This window comes from Narcine bancroftii, chromosome 3 (genome assembly GCF_036971445.1).
Source record: "Narcine bancroftii isolate sNarBan1 chromosome 3, sNarBan1.hap1, whole genome shotgun sequence".
Lineage (NCBI taxonomy): Eukaryota > Metazoa > Chordata > Chondrichthyes > Torpediniformes > Narcinidae > Narcine > Narcine bancroftii.
Genome location: NC_091471.1, coordinates 93186840 through 93209196, shown reverse-complemented (window position 1 = coordinate 93209196; position 22357 = coordinate 93186840). Strand labels below are relative to the sequence as shown.

The 22357-nt window shown below is 40.8% G+C and overlaps 1 protein-coding gene across 4 annotated transcripts in view; it reads right to left on the bottom strand.

Moving 5' to 3' along the window:
• Positions 1-4580: 4580 nt before the first annotated feature.
• The window catches only part of fgl1 (fibrinogen-like 1), a 29548-nt gene continuing 11771 nt past the window's right edge, over positions 4581-22357 (bottom strand). For all 4 annotated transcript variants that reach the window (XM_069924551.1, XM_069924550.1, XM_069924548.1 and 1 more), the window contains exons 5-8: positions 14411-14508; positions 12836-12924; positions 10566-10753; positions 4581-6794 (exon numbers count right to left, since the gene is read on the bottom strand). In XM_069924551.1, coding sequence (XP_069780652.1) covers positions 6632-6794; positions 10566-10753; positions 12836-12924; positions 14411-14508 — 538 coding nt within the window. In that variant the 3' untranslated portion in view covers positions 4581-6631. The remainder of the gene's footprint in view (positions 6795-10565; positions 10754-12835; positions 12925-14410; positions 14509-22357) is intronic.

Genomic DNA, 22357 nt, shown 5'->3' with positions numbered 1-22357 from the left:
CAAGGCATTGTGCTAACCACTACAGCAACCGTGCTGCCCAGGATGTTGACTCACTTGGGAAATAATCTTGTCTAATGTAAATGAAATAGCAGCTGTGTCATGGAACTTCTCACTCATTGTGCATTTTCAACATATGTGAATCCAGCAATGGAATATTTGAAGGGAATATGACTCGGGCACATACCTTACATCAAATTAGGACTACCCCTCTACCACACCCTACCCACCCCCAACCCCCCCCCCCCCCCCCCCCCGCCACTATATCATACAATAAATTTGGAGATTTTCACATGGTGATTTCCAGGAAGATTTATCTGGACCAATAAGTTCCTCTTTCGTATCATCTGTTGTGTCGGAGAAGAAATTTGTGGCACAATCAATGACCACCCGCATACACAAAGCAAGTCATCAAAGGCTTTATGAATCAGAAAATCCTGGCCTGCCTTTACATGACCAAGGCAGATATGAGGGAGGAGACTCGGGCTCTCAGCCTTTATCAGGGATCTTACAGGGAAGAGCTACAGGTATGGAAGGCGGGCCAGCCTGCACAGTCCAGCAAGGTCAGTACCGCGTTCCACCGCATTCACCCCTTCTTTTTATGGATTAAGTCCAGTGGGGTGATGCAGGGTAATGTCCATCGGCACTGGTCATGTAGCCCATAACAGTTAATAGATTCGGCCGATATGGTGGTTTTATTTGGCCTTGCGTTCGCCACAGCACTGACTGTGTTATCTGATCCTGCGGAACAGTGGCTTGTTTGGCAGGCTGAGTGTTGGAATGCTGATCTGTGTCTGTGTACTGGTTTCGAGAGGGGTAGGGGACTTGTTTGTAGGGTTGGGTGGGGCGGCAGCTTGAGGGGCCTTGGTGGTGGGTTCACTTTGTCACTTGTTGGGGTGGTCCCTGGGGCTGACTGGTCACCGATGGGGGCTCTTTGGTGCACCTCCCGTGCCGGAGCCCCGGCTCGAGCCATGTCGTGGATGGATATTGTGTCATCCTGTCTGCCCACATACTGTACCAGGGTGTACTGTGGATTAGCATACAGGAGGTGCGTTTCGACCAGTAGGTGTGCCCTGTGGGTCCTAACATGCCTACAGAGAAGCACCAGCCTTGGGGTCATCAGCCTCCTAGGGAAGGAGAACAATTTTTCATGTGGGGTGCCATTAGTTGCAGTGCAGAGTAGGGTCCTGGTGGCGTGTAGCACTTCTGGAAGAACCTCTTGCCACTGGGAGATAGGCATCCCTTTCAACTTGAGGGCCAAAAGGACTGCCTTCCAGATTCTGCCATTCTCCCTTTCCACCTGCTGTTCCCATGGGTTTGTAACTGGTGGTTCTACTCATAGCTATGCCTTTGGAAAGGAAATATTGCCACAATTCCTCTCTCATGAATGAGGACCCCCAATCACTGTGAACATAACTGTGGTGTCTGAACAGGGTGAAGATGTTGTGGAATGCTTTAATGACTGTGGAAATGGTCATGTCAGGTCAGGGGGTGGTGAATGGGAAATGTGAGTACTTGTCCACGATATTCAGGAAGTACATGTTCTGATTCTTGGATGAGAGGGGCCCCTTGAAGTCCATGCTGAGACGTTCGAAGGGGCGATTGGCCTTGGTGAGCTGGGCTCTCTCCAGTTGGTAAAAATATGGCTTGCATTCTGCACAGACCGAGCAATTGTGAGTCAGTTCCCTGACCTCTTCAACTGAATAGGGGAGGTTATGGGGCCTCACAAAATAGTAGAGCCTCATGACTCCAGAGAGGCAGAGGCTGTCGTGGAGGGCTTGGAGGCATCGGGTGGCTCATTGGGCTTGCTCGGCTAATACAAGATCTCATAATTGTAGATGGATAGCTCAATTCTCTACCTCATGATCTTGTCATTTTTGATTTTTCCTGCTGATTATTATTAAACATAAAAGCAACAGCTCTCTGGTTCATCAGTAGGGTGAAAGGTCTGCTGGCCAAATAGTGCCTTCAGTGACTCACGGCCTTCTCTATAGCCTGTGCTTCCTTCTCAATGGTGGAGTGCCTGAGTTCGAAGTGTTGGAAGGTTCAGGATTGAATTGAAGGTTCAATTTACATTGGGTGTAAATTGCTACTGGCCTGCCTGTTTAGTTCAGCATGGTGACTAGGGTGAAGTCGGAGTCATTGCTCTCCACTTGGAATGGGACAGATTCATCAATGGCGTGGATCATCCCTTTGACAACCTTGTCCTTCATGCCCTTGAAAGCCTTATGGGCATCTGCCAACGGGAGAAAGGTGGTGGTTTTCACCAGGGGTTGGGGCTTCTTCATAATTAGGAATCCACTGGGCATAGTACAAGAAGGACCCAGGTACCTTTTTAAAGCCTTGGGTTCCGGAGCAGAGAAAGCTCCAGAAGGGGGTGCATGTGATTGGGGTCAGGAGTGATGACACCATGCTCCACCATAAATCCCAGGATTGGCAGCACATTTTCTTATTGTACATGAGGGTGAGGGATTTGGTGATGGCAGGTTCTGCAGGTTCTTGAAACGTTCCTCCTGGTTCTGGGTGCAGTTGGCGACATTATCCAAATAGGGATAAGTAGCTTTTAGTTTGTTGTGATCCATCTCCATTTGGAACACAGACACCATGTTCGTGAGGCTGAATGGGACCCATAGGAAATGATAGCGGCAGCCGTTTGCCTCAAATGCCATGTAAGGCTGGTCTTCCGGGTGAATTGGAATTGATTTGAGGTCTATGGTGGAGAAGACCCTGAATTGGACGATCTCATTCACCATATGGTCTAAGCGGGGTGAACCTGTTGATGGTCTGGCTGTAATCGATGACCATCCGGTACTTCTCCACACTCTTCACCACCACCACATGTCCCCTCCAGAGGCTGTTACTGGGTTCTATTATGCCCTCCCCCAGTAGTCACCCCACTTCTATTTGTATGAATTCCCTGTCCCCGGGGCTCTATTGTCTGGTCTTAGTGGCAACTGGTTTCCAGGCTGAGGTGAGGTTTTGGAACAAAGGGTGCAGAGGGACCCAGAAGGTGGCCAAACCACAGGTCTGGTGCCCTGCTTGATGTTCCAGTGGGTGATTCGCCACATTCAAGAGGAAGAAACTGGTTATTACTGATCATGAGTAGGGGGTGGGGTCCATCAAAGCCTAAAGCTCGCACTGGAAATCCAGTCCCAGTATGATGGGACCACAGAGGTGGGGCATCACCAGCAGTTTGAAGTTTTTATATTTCGTGCCCCTCATGGTTAGGGTCATGGTGCAACACCCATTGATTTCCATGGAGAGGGATTTGGAGACAAGCGCTGCTTTGCACTTTGGTGTGGACATCATCAGGGAACAACATTGGGCTGTACCTAGGTGTAAGAAACTCTCTGTGCTTCCCGTGTCGAACAGGCAGCCCGTGGTGCGGCCATTTACCTCAAAGTCCATCACTGATTGCCCCAGCTGGTGTGGCCTGCTCTGGTCCAGCACGATGGAAGCCAACGTCAGCTCACTGTCCAAGTTGCTGCTGCTATATCATTGGGATGCTACTGCCAAGGTGGCCACCTAGGAGATTTCAAAGATGGCTACCCCCATGGATTGCATACAGTGGAGTCTGGAAGAGAAGCTGGATGTGACACCATCCCATGTCATTGCTCTCCTGTTCCAGATGTTCAGTTCTTGGTCACCGGAAAAGATGCCAGAAGTGGGTCAGCCCAAGATGGCGATGTGGGTCACGGGCTGCATGTGGCACTTCTAGAGTGGGGTTCAGAGTGGCATACCTTTGCATGGTGTCCCTTCCTCCGGCAATTTTAGCAGGTCGCGCTAAGGGCCAGGCAGTACTTCCAGAATTGTTTGCCTTTTCCTCATGTGCTTGGCAGTGGCAGCGGCAGTCAAGGACCCCAAGTTCCAAGATGACCTCGCACATTCTCCCCACTTGGCGAGCGCATGGCCTGCTGAATAGGCCTCTGCACTCTTTTGGGCTGTCTCCAATGATCAGTCCATCTGCATGACTTCTTGAAGGCTCCAGTCGCCCTTTTCCAGGATTCACTCCCTTATGTGGTTTGAGCGGAAGCCTGCAACTAGCTTGTCATGGATGAGCTTCTCCTGGTGGGTTATGGCAGTCACACTTCAGCACCCACAGTCTCATCCAGCTCCCACATAGCCCTTACAAAATCATCAACTGACTCACTAGGGCCCTGGTGTTGGGTGTCCAGTGGGTAGTGGGCATACATGGCATTCTTCAGGGGTCTGTTTTGCTGTCACAGTAGGGCCATTGCCTCATTGTACCCTTCACAGTCATGGATTATCTGGTACACTTGGTGGCCCACCGCTGTGAAGAGCAGATCGTATCTATTACTGTCTGCTGTGATCTCGTGGTGCCTCATGTAGGCCTTCAAGTAGCCACATTCTGAACTTGACAGAGGCCTCTGGTTCCTTTAGATTGATTTCCAGCTTCTCCAGTCTAATCACTTTGTCTATGGCAAATAAAATTCTGGTTAATAAATTGTGGCACGATCAATGACCACCCTCAGATATGAAGCAAGTAGTTGAAGGCTTTATTAACCAGAAAACCTCGGCATACCTCTACATGCTATTGGCTCACGTCCAAGGCAGGTATGGAGGGAGGAGACTAGGGCTATCAGACTTTATTAGGGATCTTACGGGAAGGAGCTAGAGGTGCGGAAGGCAGGCCAGCCTGCCCAGTCCAGCAAGGTGATGCCTGCAGTACCATGTTCCACCACAATACTGCTGCCATTGTAGTCTATTAGTCAATGAAGGGATCCTGCAGAACCTGACCTTGATACTTCCCGCTGCATCAAGGGAAGAAGCTGGGTGTGTGCATCACAAATGAGTTTTCCTTCATGTGGATGATTTTCCTTTAACTTGCTTTGGTAAATGATTTGCTTAGTTTCTAAAATGCTGCCTTCATTTTATTGGAATGAAGACAAATTGGATTGAAGTAAGATTCTCTTTGAAATGGGTCCTCCTGCCAACTGCTTAACCAGATGGCTTCTCAGTAAATGATTCATGATGGTTTTGGCTATTTGGAAGGAACTGGAGCCATAACAAATTAGGGCAGCTGTCAATGTATTGGAAAAACATACAACTGAAGAAGTTGACAAATGCCCAATTGCTAGGTGCAGCGTCAGCATGTGTGAATCACATTCAACATACTTCAGTCCTCAGCCTGATTCCCCAGGTCTTCACAGGATGCTGCCTTTGTGATTCCTCTTTCATTACAATTTTACAGAGTGCAAATGAGTCATTTGTGTGGGAGGAAGCTTGTTTGGAATATAACCCTTTTGTTAATAAAACAAATAGTTTATTTCATAGATCTTTTTATACCAGGGAAGAAAGCTTGATCAATGCTAATATGAATAGCTATTGGGGGTAACAAAATCCAGAGGAGAAAGCATGACAGCAAAATGAAATGCAGATATCAAAGACTTATAAATGTTAAAAAGTCTTTTTTTAAAAATCACCAAAAGCCTGTTAACAGTAAATTAAGTTGATGATTGACAAACTAATACTAGAGCAATGCAATGAGTCCTGAGTATCCTTAAACACCTGTCACTGAAAGAAAACTCATGAAGCCAAATTATACGTTGGGTTTCTTGGAAGAGGATACAAGTGCAAGAGCAAAGGTATCATACTACAGTAATTTTAGTCTCCGTAGCTGAGAAAGAATGTTCTTGACAATGAAGGGAGTGCAACAAAGTTTTGCTAGGCTGATTTCTGGGATAGCACAACAAGCAGAAGAGAAGAGATTGAGTCAGCGAGGCTAATATTCACTCAAGTTTCGAAGAATTGAAGGGGATCTCATAACAGCAAACTGCAAACATTTACCAGGAGTAGACAAATCAGATGCAGGAAGGATGTATCTGGGGAGAATGATCACAGGCTTAGGATGTAGGATATGCTACTGAGATCAACAAAAATACCTTCACCCAGTGGATGGTGAACCTGTGGGTGAAGAGATACCTATTCTTCTCCACCATCGGAAGCAGCAGAGGCCAAGTTGTTAAATACATTTAGGAAGGAAGGAACTATATTTCTTAATCCGAAAGGCATCAGAAAATGGAGCAGAAGTCAGGAATGGGTACCAAAGTGGATGATCGGTTGTGATAACAGCAAATACAGGAAGATATCCAAAGAACTGAATGTCCTGATCCTGCTATTTTTTTTTGTTTCAATGCTCCTTAACTGGCTTTAACAATCACGAGATTTGCACTGCTGCAAACAGCAAGGAAATATCCATTCACTGTAATAATCGTATATGATTCTAAATTTCCTCAGTATTTAGGACACAAAAATCTAAATCATAGCAGAAATTATTTGTCTGTTTAAAATAACATAATGATATTATTTGATTTAAAATATATTTTAAAAATAAAGCAGATAAATTGTCACAATATAACTTCTGTTTCATGCTGTAACATAACATACACTTCCACTTTGTGATACATGCTAAATGTTATACTGTATACTGCTACTCATGGAAAACACCCAATGAACTGAATTTGCCTAATTAATGTTGAAAAATGGGAAATGTGGGAGAAACAATTATGCAGAATAATGCACAATGTTGACATATCGCAATAATCATTAATTAGAGGAAGCGTTATAGTACAATAACATAAATTTAGTAAAGTTTGACGATAAATTGGAACATTCACTCCGAAGCTGGCACAAATTCAGAAGGTCTTATCTTTATGACTGTGGAGTTTAGTGAATACCACCATCCATGCCATGTGTACCATATAATTCCATCATCTGTCTTTGCATTGAAAGGTCCTCTGTTGTAATAATGTCCATTCAAGTTAGCAGAGTGACATCTGTGAAATCAACATGTTTCAATATTTTATGAAATTAGAATACTAAAACATAATAAATAATACCTACTAATGCAGTCAATTTAAATTAAGGATCTGTAAATGCATTGCAATTGTTCATCCTAAATACAGTTTAATTTGCTGTCTAATATGAATGGAATCAATTTTTATTGGCGCATTGTATCTTAGTAATTTCCTTAAAAACCAAAAGCTAGGAATTGCAACATCTGTGCAATAGCATGTAACATCAGGTGGTACGGTTGGCGTAGCGGCTGATGCAACACCTTTACAGTGCCAGCGTTCAGGACTGTGGTTTGAATCCTGCGCTGTCTGTAAGGAGTATGTACATTCTCCCCATGTCTGCATGGGTTTTTCCCGGGGGTTCCGGTTTTCACTGTTGAACTTGTGAATGCTAAATTTGGGATGCAAATTATGCTTCACAGAACCTGTAGTTTGATTTTAAATGGAGGGAAAGGTTTGACTAGAAGTATCATAACAGTAGTTAATAAAGTAACAAGGTAGTCTAACATTTAGAACAGAAATGAAGACTTGCGTGTATCTATTCCTGGACTGCTATATCGGCTTCACTTTCGCTCTTGAGAATATAATTCATCAAGTTCATGCCAGGATACTATAGCTGATGGAGTTACTCATGTGAAAACTCATTTCCAGCAAGCCTTCCCCCTGCAATGCCAACAGCCATATTAAGGTCATGACTGAAATCGACTTCTGGCAACCTCGGTAAAGACTTGTTACATCTCTTTGTTAATTTCCTGCCACTCTACAACATGTATAACCAACACCTTGTGAAAAATTCTGGCTCACAAACCCATTGATAATTATCTGTTTAATGTTTTTTTTTGGGTTAAAGAGTGTATGGGGATGACAACATGGGCATTAATTACTGAGCTCACTGAGAGACAGAAATCACTAGGGCTAGTCCAAGCAGAGGGAGTATCACCTTGCGCAAAAACAAAAATCACCAAATCATTTTCATGACAATTCTGCAATTTTCATTGCCACAATCTGGTGCATGTGCACGGACTGACCGATATATTAACTTCAATTTCATAGTTTTCAATGGGAGACCTTAAATGCACTGGAAAAAATGTTTTTAAAACTAAAAATATTCAGATGCTGGCAAACCTTAAATGAAGAGAGAATTCTGGAAATATAGAGCAAATTAAACAGCATCTGTGGAGAGTAGTAGCCAGGTCCATCACAGGCTCTGACCTCGTATCCACTGAATACATATATGTGAGGAACTGCCTCAAGACGAAAGCCAGTATCATAAAGGGCCCCCATCACCCTGGTCACAACCGCTTCTGACCTTTTATGGGCAGAAGGCACACAAGCGTGAAGACCGACACCTCTAGGTTCAAGAACAATTTCTGTCAGTGCCTTAAATTCCCCTTGTAACACTGATCAGGGACTGCTCTGACACCACAAAAGGATTGTCTGTACTATTGCAAAGAAACATTTGGTTGCACTATGATCACTATCTATTCCTTTATATTTATCGTCCCTTTTTAATTAAATTAAGGGTAGCATTGTGGTTGTTTTTGTAGTTTTTTTTTAACAAAGTACCTTTTCGAACTGGTGGCATTTATGCTCCATCCACTGCCTGTCCTCCCTCACAGTTTCATTACACATTTCAAACTAATTTTGGACAAAGAATTTGCATTGTACTGGCAGTGAGCTCCTCAGTCAAACCTAGAAACTTCCTTGGAGTTGACTGCTCTTGGCTGACTTGTGGGAAAATAGATTGTGTACATCACAATCATTAAAATCACTCATGTTGGGTCCCCTGTTTAATTTTTTCATGTCCTTATTCCAGTAAATTCAAAGCAAATTCTCTCACAAGTGATCACCTGTCAAGCATAGTGCTTTCAGATGTAATCTTTTAAATTTTTCCCAAGTATGTGATACTTCAATGCAACTTTCAACTAATCTATTTTCATATCTTGTAGAACTATTGGTTGCATTTGACAAAAATATCCAGCCAGCATTGAAGTAATTAACATTATTCTGTCTCAAATCCTGTAGCATTAAATCCAGCTGCATTGTGAGTCATTGTATACTCATTCCAAACAAAAAGTTTACAATCTTTTGGAGTTTTTTTCCTTTGAAAGTCCATGACCAATGTTACATTTTGGCATCTCCACATATATGAAATTTTGTGTGAGTTTAAAAGCTGAATGTATAGTTTTGCTCCTTGCCAGAAATACTAAAGCAATGCCTGATGATGCCATGGCTAAGGCAATGATATTTTGTCTTTGAACTTCAGCCAAAAGTAGATTACCATTACATCAGAAGCATAAAAAAGATCCATTGGTCATTTTAATCAGCCTCTATAATATTACCTTTGGCATTTCTTTGGTACTTCACTAAAATTGGTTCCTTCCCTCAGATATATTTGCCCAAATGGTTTACATTCTAGTTGTCCTTCTGTTTAGGACAGCGTGGTTCGAATCCCATGCTGTCTGTAAGCAACTTGTACATTCTACCCGTGTCTGCATGGGTTTTCCCCGGGGACTCCGGTTTCTTCCCACTGTTCAAAACATACCGGGGCTGTAGGTTAATTGTATGTAAATTGGGCAGCACGGACTCATGGGCCAAAATGGCCTGTTACCTTGCTGTATGTCTAAATTTTTTTTTAATCAAATTTAAATTTAAAATTAAAAAAATTTAAAACTTGCGAACAAATTTTCCATCTCTCTTTACGGTTCAGGCAGATCAAAAGCTCATTGGTCAGGTGCACCCAAATTTTTAACACTTCAAAAATATATCTGAAAAAAAATCTCATCAATTTTCAATGGGGGAAATTAAAATTAGTCCCACTTTGCACTATGAGGACCACCAATAAGGGTTTTAGAAAAACAGAGTGTGGAGCACATCCTTGTGCTAAACCAACATACATGCAAAGTTTCCAATTTCGAGGTTGCTTCATTGCTGAGCTGTGTGCAGGACACAACAAACATTCTATTTTATTGCCTGTCTTTGGACTTAGATGCGATTTCCAGCATCTTCAGGTTTTTTTCCTTTCAAATTTCATCAGCATCTTAAATCTTCATGGTGTCTAAAATAATGCAGAACCCCTGGAACAAATTACGTTCATTTCCCTGTAAATAATGCCAGACAAAAATTGAAATGGAAATGCCAGAAGTTTTCACCTCCTCAATTTCAATTGCAAAGTCTCCATTGGAGTGACTAAAGTCTTTCTCTTTTGCAAAAGTAATGGAGTCTGCCACAATGGATGGAAATTACTTTTTTAAAAAGCAGTCGGTATATCCGGTTGCTGATCCTGGTCCAATGCTAATGTTGAATATATATGAACCACAAAAATAGTGGATTTGTGAAAGCAACTCAGACCATTACTTAAGCCAGCACACCCCAATCCTATCCCTTCCATTGACTTCACCTGCCTTGGAAAAGCAGCCAATACATTAAAAGACTCAAACCATCTCATCCATACTCTTACTAACCTCTTCCTGTTGAGAAGATTCATGATTTGAGATCAAGCACCACCAGATACATGAACAGTATCTTTCCTACCATTATCTGATTCCTGAATGAAACTCATGCTGCCTTTGCTCTGCACTAACAGATCTCTCCCTGTAATTCTGCACTCTGCATTGGTGTACTAGAAATGGGTTGACTGCTGGACGTCTCACAAAACAAAACTTTTTCATCGTACCTTGGTACATGTGACAAAATCTTGAATGGAACTAGAGACCAGTGTATTTTGTAAAGACAAATAATTTTGCCAAAAACCTGTTAAACCACCATCCACCCTTGTCTTCTTTGGCACAGTTGCCATGATAACGATCATTGTCCCTGTCCTTTGTGCTGAACTTCATGCCATTGTGGTTGGCCCACCATTGGACTTCAGGGTGATAAGTGCCACTCAATGAATCTCCTGCAGTTCCAGTATAGGCACCAAAGCTTAAAACATAATCATTCTGTGCAAAAAAAATCCAAACAAAATAATTTTCTTTATGAAAATACGCCTCCAAAATGATTTCCATGAGTATGTCACAGCTACAAAAACCCAAGTTCAATTGTCTGCCATACAAGACCCTGTAGCATGGAATGCTGGGATAAGTATCAGATCTAGGATCTTACAGATAGTAGGTTCTGACAAATAACAAACTTCCATTTGTCACTTCATTGGAGAAACAGAAACATTGGGGGTTATGTAACAATTGGTATCAGAGGAATGGAAGCGTCTCAATAAGTTTGTAGGACTCTGGAAAGGAAAGGGCAAAAATTGGAGAGATTTGCAAGCAAGGTGGAAAACTTCAACTGTGAGATTTTGTTTAACTGAACAAGTCAGAAGGGGTTTGACCTAAAACATCAACATTTCCACTTCTCTCCACTGATGCCACTCACTCTCCTTTGAGCTTTAGCCTCAGATCCCAGCATCTACAGTCCCATACAACAGAGTTATGATGGTCTGCAATTTTCAGAGTGAAGGGGGAGAGGAGAGGATCACATTGAAAGATGAAAGATAGAAAATTATAGCGCAATTGAGTACAGTCTTTCTGCTCATAATGTTGTGCCGACTTATATAAACCTTTTCAACCATCATTCTAACCCTTTCCAACCTGACAGCCCATAACCCTTCATTTTTCTTACAAAAAATTATTAAGTCTTGCAGGGTCAAAAGCATGGGTGAGGGTTTCAATACCAAATGAGTTGAGGCAGGGATAAAAATGGCCAATACAGTGGAAATTAGTAGTCTTAATGATAGCATGGATATGATGTCCAAATGTCAACTAGAGAACTCAAGGTTAAATGAGATACCAATGTTACAAAAGTGTGGTTTTTGAGACATTTCAAATCATTAAGAAGATGAGAGGGTGTTCTTGGCTGGTAAATAAAGTTTCTGAAAGAAATTATGATTTTGATCTTCCCAATATTTAGCTGAAGGAAATTTAGGCTCGTATTCCTGGAATTAAAACTAACTGTTTGACACTACAAAGAGAATTGAAGAGTTTGACCATGCAGAGAGAGTGGAGAAGTAAGAGATGCGGTTTGAAGTGTAAAACTTACCTTTATGTTTTCATATGATATTGCCACATGGCAGCTTGCAGATAAAATATAAATTATGGACAAGAAAGTTCTTTGGAAATGCTGCAGGTAATGGTGTGAAGCCTTTGCTGTTGTATCACCGACCTCAAGTAGACAGATAAAATTGCAGAAGGCTAACATAGCCAGAGATTGAAAAGCTCTGATCAATTTGCATAAAATTGCAAACAGATTGCAGAAAATGAACAGAGCCTTTTCAGAATTGCAGCAGGAATGAAAAATCCTGATTGGAGGATTTCAAACAAGATGTAAAAGAGACAGGAGGACTGAAGAGTGCAGTGTGTTCCAGGACATCACAGAGGGTTAAAAAAAAAGGCATTGTAAATTACGTCATTACTCAACTAATGATGAGCAAGTAGAAGTTGAGACAACTCTGGTGCACCATATGGTAAAAGTAAAAGTTTTTACCTGTATAGGTCTCACAACATTTAATCTCCTGACAAGAATAATAGGATTTACAAGTTGAAGAAAATTATTTTCAGAGATCGACTGCTTTGCTTGAAAGTCCAAAACTCAACTGTTTATGAGGATCATATTAATTATGAAAGGGAGCTACATATATCTAGTAGACATCAGTAAAGAGAAATGGAAGGTCAGACTACTGCAGCTCTCATCACATAATTGGTTGAAGAAAGTTGGATGGGGGTTCAATAAGTTCATTAAGTTCAATAAATTGGACTCGAGGCAAGATTTTCAATGCTAAAGAAATTCTATAAAAACAACTTGTCATTATTTAACTATTGCCAGAAGTGGCCCAGTAGCTCTGCTAATACATTTGGATTCATTTGATCTGCACAAAATTGTAAAATATATTCTTTAATAACATTCACAAAAGCCTGTCAAAGAAACATGATCCATTCCAAAAGAATGCTTCCAGTTTACCCATTTAAGCTGATCATAACCACATTTTGAAAAAGGAACATGTATTCATCCCAATCATTTATTATCCTCACCTGCTCATTTTGAACTTTGAAATGCTTGTATTGTGCATAACGCTTTTCACCTTCCCAGTCAGTGAGAACAATTTTCACTGTGTAATCTCCTGATGGAAAGAAAAAGGCAAAATTTTTTTTTTTAAATTCCATCCTTCCTGAGTTTGGCTGTCCCAAGATTGCCACATTTAAAATTAAAGCACTGTATTTTAATAGTACTTACGTGGATCTAATTTATCCCCAAACCTCAGTTTTTTAAATATTATTAAGTCTAATTTAAATATTCAATAATAGATTACTCCTCAAATCTAAGTGATAAAAATTCTGCTATAATAATTTTCTCAAAAAAAATGAAAGGAAACATCCTCTTTATTGCTTTGGAAGAGGTTGGGTGGAGAAGCATAGTGCTTCCCACCAAGCAGGTGTATGTTTTACCTGATTTAAATCAACTAGTTTTTGAATGTATTCCTAACTTCACAGCTAATAATGTAAAGCCAATGGATGCAATACTAATGCACAAAATACAACATCAAGTTGAAAATTGAAAAATAGGTTGCAAGTTTACATTTAGTGGACTCAGGGTTTGCCTGCATGCCAAAAAAAGAAGAGGTAAACAAACAGTAGGGTAACAAAAACAGCTCCCAGATATACTGATGTCTGACTGGCTTTACGTAGAGGCCATCAGAAGCTGCAGAGCTATCATGTTTCTTGTTGGTGAAAGAAGACCTGCAGCTTATCACCAATTGGATGTATCACTTCCATATTTCTTGGCAATGCCAGGCCCCATAGCAAAATCTTTACAAGCATTGTCCTTGTTTTAAACTTCTTCTTCTGGCTATCCATCCCATGGTTCCTTTCAGTCAGTTTGTGGGGTTTGATATAAGGATACCTCACTCCTCAGAAAGGAGCAGCGTGTGCATGAATGGATTTAGATGAGTAGGTGATGCACAGATCCAGACCTTCCTTCTTGATATCCCATCCCAGGTCCAGTGGCATGGTGAAGTCCAAGATGGCTGGGGGAATTTCTGTTGCAGTGAATGTCCAGACCAAGCTTTGATCCAAGGAGTGCTCTTTCTGCACTTCACAGCATGTATCTGCTAGTTGGCTGTTGACCCTACAAGAGGGTTCGTCTGCCCTTGTTTTTCATCCTGCAAGGTGCCTAGCCACTCTCCACACCAGACAGGGCTGGTGGGAGAGGCAGTTTAGTCACCGACAACCTGACTATGCAACAGGTTGTACTGGGTGACATGGTACCAGTAGCACTCAGACAAGTGACCTGACCTGAAACTCCAAAGATTGTATGATTCTTGGAGACATACACTGCAGAAACTGGAGCCACAAATAACCTATTGTGGGAAAACAGCAGATGGAACAGCATCAGTGTGAGAAAAGAATTGTCAGTGTTTTGGGCCGGACCCTGATGAGAGAAACTGATTTAAAGCATAGACAATTCTTTTTCTCACAAAGTATATTTTCTTTCTGTCCTATTAAGAAGTCTCCAAAGAGATCAAGGGAGGTCTTTTAACCTAAAATTTCAATTTATATTTTAACGAGAAAAACATGCAGTTCATAATAATAAAGTATTGAAATGATTACCCTGTGATGTCAAATAATGTAAGTTGTCATTCCCAATCCAATATTCTCCATTGACTGACTGAAAGTTTCCAAATCCTTGTTTATAATCAGACCAGACCCTGCACAAAAATGGAGAATGTATTATTTTTTATTTATTTATTATAAGTAAAACTTGAAACTCTAAAAGATTGTATAGTGCAAGAGGTTTTATTGCCATTTTAAAAGTATTTTTCATGTGTACAGTGAATCAAACCCAACTGAGTTGTGAAAAAAACACATTAACCTGCAGGATATTGGAAGGATGTAGTGTAATTTGAAGTGTTGTAATCTTGAATGCTTTCAACACTGCAAGAGAGGGGATTGTATTATTAATTAAAGATGATGGAGGAACTCAGTTGGTCTTACAGCATCCATTAGAGGTAAAGATATATTTCTAACATCTCGGGTCTGAGTCCTTCATCAAGGTATAAACAAAATGCAGGCAGGCCTCTTAATATTTTATTAAGGCAATAGATTAAGGGGGAAGAATGAAAGGGGGAGGAGTCCAGACCATCAGCCAAAATGTGCTAAGTGGATATGATAAGAGGAAAGCTGAGAATTGATTTTGGTTCTGTGAAAGGAGAGAGTGGGAAAGGGAAGGAAGAGAGAGAGAGACAGAGCTAGAGGGAAGGAGACAGGGAAGAAAAAGGGGGAAGGGTTTTATTGGAAACCAGAGAAGTCACTGTTAAGCCATCCAGTTAGAGAGATGTTGTTCCTCCAATTTGTGGGTAGTCTCAGTCTGGCAGTGCATGAAACCATGGACATTTCATGTCAACAAGGGAATGGCATAGGGAATTGAGATGGACAGCCACTGGGAGATCCATACCTTTGCAGCGGACAGAGCCGAGGTAAGGGATAGCGAAGGACTATATTTATAAGTGGAATGTTAAGTTAATAACAAAAAAGATAGATAATCCTATATTAATACATATGATTAGAATATGGCAAGAAATCAATGAGTGTATTGGAAAAAAAGCAAGAATATCACCAAAGCACCATTATGTAAAAATGTATTCCTGCCATGAATCTGAGCAACAGAATACTAAACTCCTGGTTGACAAAGGAATAAGGTATATTGATGATTGCTATGTGAAGGGACTTTTTATGCCTTTTGAACAACTAAGACATAAATATGGAGTAGCTAATGGGTCTTTCTTCAGTTATCTACAGCTAAGATTGTTCCTGAGAGAAACCTGGAGGGCAATGTTGGTCCCACCTGAAATTAGTGAAATGGAATTAACAATCTGGGTGGGTAATACACCTAAATTCGTAACAAAAATGTATTATGCTCTCCAGAGTGAAAGTGAAAAATCAGGTTTACAGAAGTCAAGAGAGAGATGGGAGTTGGACCTAGATGCTGGTCTGATTGATGTTTGGATAGTATGACATCAATTATAAATGCAAGATGCGGATTAGTTCAATATAATTTCCAACACCAACTACATCTTACACCACAGAAGTTGCATAGATTAAAATCTGAAAGATCAGATATATGTTTTAGATGTGGGACAGAAATAGGAATGTTTTTAAATGTTACATGGTCATGTGTGAAGATGAGACACTTTTGGCAGGATATTGCTGAAATATTAACAAGGATAAGAAGGGTGGTCTTCATGGACGACCTGGAGCTTTAACTTTAGGTAAATTTATTGAAATAAGCAATAAATTAACTAAATTCTAAATTTCATCTGTTAAAATAGCCTTAGCAGTGGCTAAGAAATGTACTGCAATTACTTGGAAATCTGACTCCCCTCTACATATAGTACAATGGACAGCTGAGATGAATAGTTGCATAGCGATGGAAAAAATTACATATAATTTAAAGAACAAATATCAAACTGCAAGAGAAAGAGAATGAGGAAACAAGCTGTAAACCCAAACAAAAATGGGAACAAGATCTAAACATAAAGATAAAGAATGAAACATAGGAAAAGCTATGCTCCGGAACTATGAGAAATACAATAAACACGAGGTTACGCATGATACAATATAATTGGTTACACAGGCTATACAACACGCCCCAAAAGTTAAATAAATGGGACCCAACAGTATCAGACAGATGTTTTCACTGTCAGGAGGAAACGGGAACAACAGTACATGCAATTTGGGCATATGGGAAAGTGGAAGTTTTGGGAAGATCTAAACCAGGTATTAAATAAAATCACAAAAAGCAACATACCAAAAAAATCCAGAGATCTTTCTTCTAAGTAATATAAGAAGTAAAGAACTTGGACTCGATTTGGATGGAGCACAAAAAAAGATTTATTATGATAGCCTTAGCTGTAGCAAAAAAATGTATTATGTCAACCTGGAAATTAGAAGATAACCTGAGAATACAGCAATGGTACATAGAAATGAATAAATGTATTCCAATGGAAAAAATAACATATAATTTAAGAAATAACATCACAGTATTCGAACAAATTTGGGAACCGTACATGCAACACAACAGAGAAGTCCTACTGTGGACCTCCACCGCCTAAAATGACAGGAGAAGACGAAATGAACTGACCCAGTATGTAAAAGTAGAAGACACAAATTTCTTGTTTATTTTCATTGTGTGATGACATTGTTTAATGGGTTTAATGTATCATATAGGTTGAACGTTGAGTGGGTGGGGAGAGGGGTTGAAGGAGGGAGGGAAGGGAGGGGGAAAAAGGGGAGAAAATGACACTGTTTATATTCAAGAGGGAAATGTTTGTGTGTATTTTGGTTAGTATGGTTCATAGTGTGAAAAATTTTAAAATGTTTAAAAAAAAGAACAAATATGACATGTTTGTTAAGATATGGCAGCCATATTTGGATCATATCAGGGCCCAATTATAATAAAAAGATCAATAATAGATGCTGCTATAGTATAAATACAGGTGACTTCCCCATATAGATATTTGTAGTCAATATAAATGTGAGCCCTGATCATGTGGAGATTTATATTATGAAAGGAGTGGGGGGAAAGGGCTGTTTTGATTGTTTTTTGAAAGGGAAAAAAGTTTTATGTATTATATATTTAAAAAAATATTGAAGAGTTTATTATGCATATTTATGGGAAAAAAAACAAAATAAAATATTCAAAAAAACAAAGCAATCTACCAGTCTGTGCCCAGTTTCTCTGATGTAGAGGAAGCCACAATGGGAGCACTGGATGCAGCAGACGACCCCTGCAGATTCACAAATAAAATGTTGCTTCACTTGGAAAGACTGTTTGAGGCAAGGGGGGGAGGTGTGGGTGCAAGTGGAGCAAGTCCTGCGGTCACAGGGGTAGGTTCCAAAGGGAACAATAGTGGGGAGGGAGGAGTGGACAAGGAAGACAAAGGGAGAGAGTGGTTCCTGTGTGTGGTGATATGTAATTACACCACTGGGTCACCAGGGGTCATCCTGGTGACCTTGTATATAAAGCAGTCCAGAGCTACAGTCTAGCCTTCCAGGTTCGTCTTGCAGAGAGACAAGACCTCTCAGAGTGCATATTAGTTTATTAAAGCTGTCTTATACTCGCACTGCTGATGTGGTTATTGTCAGTACACTGTGGAAGGTGGAGAGGGGAGGAAAGTGAAATACGTGCCTGGTGGTGGGGCCATGTATTAGATGGCAAAAATGGCAGAGGAGGCAGGTGGATACGGAGGCTGAGGGGTTGGTAGGTGAGGACAAGGGGAATTTTGACCTAGTTGCGCGTGGGGACAGAGGGAACCAGAGCTGATTTGCAGAAAATGGAGAATATGCAGATGAGGGATGTGTTGATGGTGGTAGAGAGTAAGTCACATTGTTTAAAGAAGGGAAACAACATCAGTAATATAATTTTCTCTCCTTTGGATGCTCCAAGACCATCTGAGTTCCTCCAGTATTTCTGTGTGTTTTTACAACAGTCTTAATATCTGGAGACTTTTGTGTTTCAATGTATTATTAATTGTATTGGTGTACATCCATTATTAATTACGCCTACAGTTGGTGTAGCAGTCAGCGCAATGCCTTTACAGCACCAGCGATTGGGACCGGGGTTTGAATCCCGCGCTGTCTGTAAGGAGTTTGTATGTTCTCTCTCTGTGTGGGTTTTCTCCAGGAGCTCCGGTTTCCTCCCACTGTTCAAAATGTACCGGGGTGTAGGTTAATTGGGTGTAAATTGGGCAGCGCGGATCCGTGGGCCAAAATGATCTGTAACCGTGCTGTATGTCTAAATTTAAAAATTTAAATTTAATTCATCAGCTCAGAAAAATTGATAACAAATGTTTTTAGAAAGACATACTCGAACTCATATTCCCGCCATTTAAACTAGCTCTGAATAATTTATTGCACACGTACTGTTCAATTATATTGAATCTAGTGGTGATAGGATCCCTCTATTCCTGCACTTTATTATTGATGATCAGTTCACAAGCACCATCTCTCCTGATTGCTTTTTCCAAAAATTCTGTAGTGAGTGTAAGAGATATCATGGAACCACAAATCTACTACCCCAGAACAAAAGGATATAGTTGTATTTTTCTTACGACAATGATAGAGGCTATTTGGTCCATTAAAACTGTGCTGGCTCATAGCTCCAACATCCATTTCCCCCATTTAGTTCTTCTACACACTATTCTATCTAGATTCTCATCAACTCCCCTCAGACTTGACCACAGAGACACACACTAGGGGTAACTTAGTGTGGCCAATTTATCAATCAATATCTTTGGGATATGGGAGGAAACCAGAGAATTTGAAGGAAAACCATATGATCACTGGGAAAATATGCAAGCCCCATTCAGAGAGCACCCGAGGTTAATACTGAATTCAGATCACTGGTGTATCTAAACCCAGGATGTTCCTAAACAGTCCTTGGCCTCATCGGCCTTGCATCCAAGGTCATAGAATCTTTGAGTTCTACAGCACAGAAAGAGGCCCTTTGGCCCAACCTGTCTATGCTGATCAAACTAGTCCCATTTGCCTGCATTCAGCCCTTATCCCTCTAAACCTTTCCTTTCCATGCGCTGCTAAATGACTTTTCAATGTTTCAATTGTCCCCACTTTTAATTTTTAATTTAGTGATACAGCATGGTAACAAGGCCCTTCCAGTCCATGAGCACATGCCACCAAATGGACCTCAAGCTCATTCTATACACCCACTACCTTTTGTGTGGGGGGGAAAAAAGTGTCTCTCAGGTCCTTTTCATATCTTTTCCCATCATCTTCAATCTATGTCCTTGAGATATATAAGGCTATATATACCTTATCTTAATTTTATAAATTTCTACAAGCTTTCCCCCCCCCCCTCCCTTAACCTCCTATATTTCAGGGAGAAATATTCCAGCTTATTCAGCCCATTGCCCTTACATCAAGCCTACCAATCCTGGCAATATTCTCATAAATGGTTTTTGTACCTCTTCCATCTTAATTCCACAGCTGTGTGAGCAATTCTACACACAATACTCCAAGTGCAGCTTCACCTTGTGCACTTGTACTCTGCTCCTGTACTCAATGGCCTGACTGATGAAGGCAAGAGTGCCAAACATCATCTTCACCACCCTCTCCTCATGTGTTGGGACTTTCATGAAACTATGCATCTGCAACCCCAAATCTCTTTGTTCTACAACACTCCCAAGGACCCTACCATTCATCATACAAGTCCTTCCCTTGTCTAATCTACTGTGTGCAACATCCTCATATTTGTCCAAGTTAAATTCCATCAGCCATTTCTTGGCCTATTTTCCATAGAACCATAGAACACTGCAGTGCAAAATCAGAGTCCTTTGGCCCAGCTAGTCTGTGCTGAACTATTATTCTACTTAGTCCCAAAAACCTGCACCAGGACCATAACTCTGCATACACCTCCCATCCATATACCTATCCAAATTCTTCTTAAATGTCAAAATTGAGACAGCATTCACCACTTCAACTGGCCACTCATTCCACACACTCTACATAGAATAGAACTATAGAACATGACATCCTATTCTAATCTCATACCATCTTCTTTACAAACTTAATAACTGATTGGCAGACAGTTATAAGTGGAGGGCTGTAGGGGTCAGTGCTGGGGCTGCAGCTGTTCACCATTTACACTGATAATTTAGAACAGAGGACAGGGTGCCGTGTAGCCAAATTTGTGGATGATACTAAATTGAGTGGAAAAGCAAATTGCACAGAGGATGTGGAGAGACTGCAGAAGGGTATAGTTAAGTTAGGTGAGTGGGCAAAGGTCTGGCAGTTGGAGTACAATGTTAGTAAATGAAAGATCATCCACTTTGACAGGAAAAATAGAAAAACAGATTATTATTTAAATGGTGAAAAACTGCAGCATGCTGTTGTGGAGAAGGACTTGGGAGTGCTTGTGCATGAATTGCAAAAAGTTGGATTGCTGGTACAACAGGTTATTAAGAAGGCAAATGGAATGTTGGCCTTCATCACTAGAGAAATTGAATTCAGGAGCAGGGAGGTCATGCTGCAAATGTACAAGGTAATGGTGAGGCCATTACCTGGAGTACTGTGTGCAATTCTGGTCCCCATGCTTGAGGAAGGATATACTGGCCTTGGAGGCAGTCCAGAGGAGGTTCACCAGGTTTATCCCAGAGATGAGGGAGTTGATCTATGAGGAGAGACTAAATCATCTGGGATTATACTCACTCGAATTCAGAAGAATTAAAGGAGATCTGATAGAAAAATATAAAAGTATGAAAGGGATAGATAAGATAGAGGCAGGAAAAATATTTTAACTGGTAGGTGAGACCAGAACTAGGGCACGCCGCCTCAAGATTCAGGGGAGTAGATTTAAAAGGGACATGAGGAAAATCTGTTTTTCCCAGAGAGTAGTGAATCAGTGGAATCTTCTACCCAGGGAAGCAGTTGAGGCTACTTCATTAAACATAGTTAAGGTTCAATTGGATAGATTTTTACATAAAAAAGGAATTAAGGGATTTGGGAAAAAGGTAGGTGGAGTTGATTCAATGATCAGATCAGCCATGACCTTATTGAATGGTAGAGCAGGCTCAATGAGCTGGATGGCCGACTCCTGCTCCTATGTTCTATGTTAAATATATTGATTGAAATCCAAGTTGGTAAAATACATGATATAGACAAATGAGGGGATATTAGCTGATGATTGCACAATGTCCAATTCCATTTCCAATTCTTCTGATCATGATGCAAAGTAGACCAGGAAAACATTCAGTTAAGTGGCAAGTAATATGTGCAACACAGAAACGGCCAGCAATTACCGTTTCAAATAATTCAGAGTCTATCTACCTCCACCTGACGTTCAAAAATATCATAATGAGCAAGTTCTTTAGTATCAGAATTATTAGAGATATGGAGAGCAGCAGTAATCATCGAGGGTCCACACCACCCAGCACACTGTTCTCGCTGCTGCCATCTGGAAAGTAGTATAGATGCCACAAGACTTGCACCACCAGGTCAGGAACAGCTTCTACCCTTCCACCATCAGACTCCTCAACAACAAACTCAATCAAGACTCATTTAATGACTCTGACGTGCACTTTATTGATTTTTTTTTACATTCTCTCTTTATTGCAGTCAGTTTGTTTTCATTCTTTATCTGTTTACAGTTCTTTGTTTACATGCATATACTGTAGTTTTGATGTACTACCAATAAGTGGTAATTCTGCCTTGCCTACAGAAAATAGAATCTTAGGGTTGTATGTGATGTCATGTATGTTCTCTGACAATAAATCTGAAATCTGAATCTGAACATGAAACTTAATGGATCCAGCCATGGAAATAGACCAGGAGTTAGGAATATTCCAAAGAAAAACTTGCCTGCTGACTCCTTAATCTACAAACCACAAGTCAGAAGTGTGAAAGAATTTGCTAATTTAAGTGCAGCTCCAGTGAAATATAAGTAATTCATCACCATCCAAAGTATCCTGCCCAGAAACATTCATTCCCATCACCACCACCACCACGTTTTTAAAGTGTACCAGCACCAAAATGTTGTAATTCATC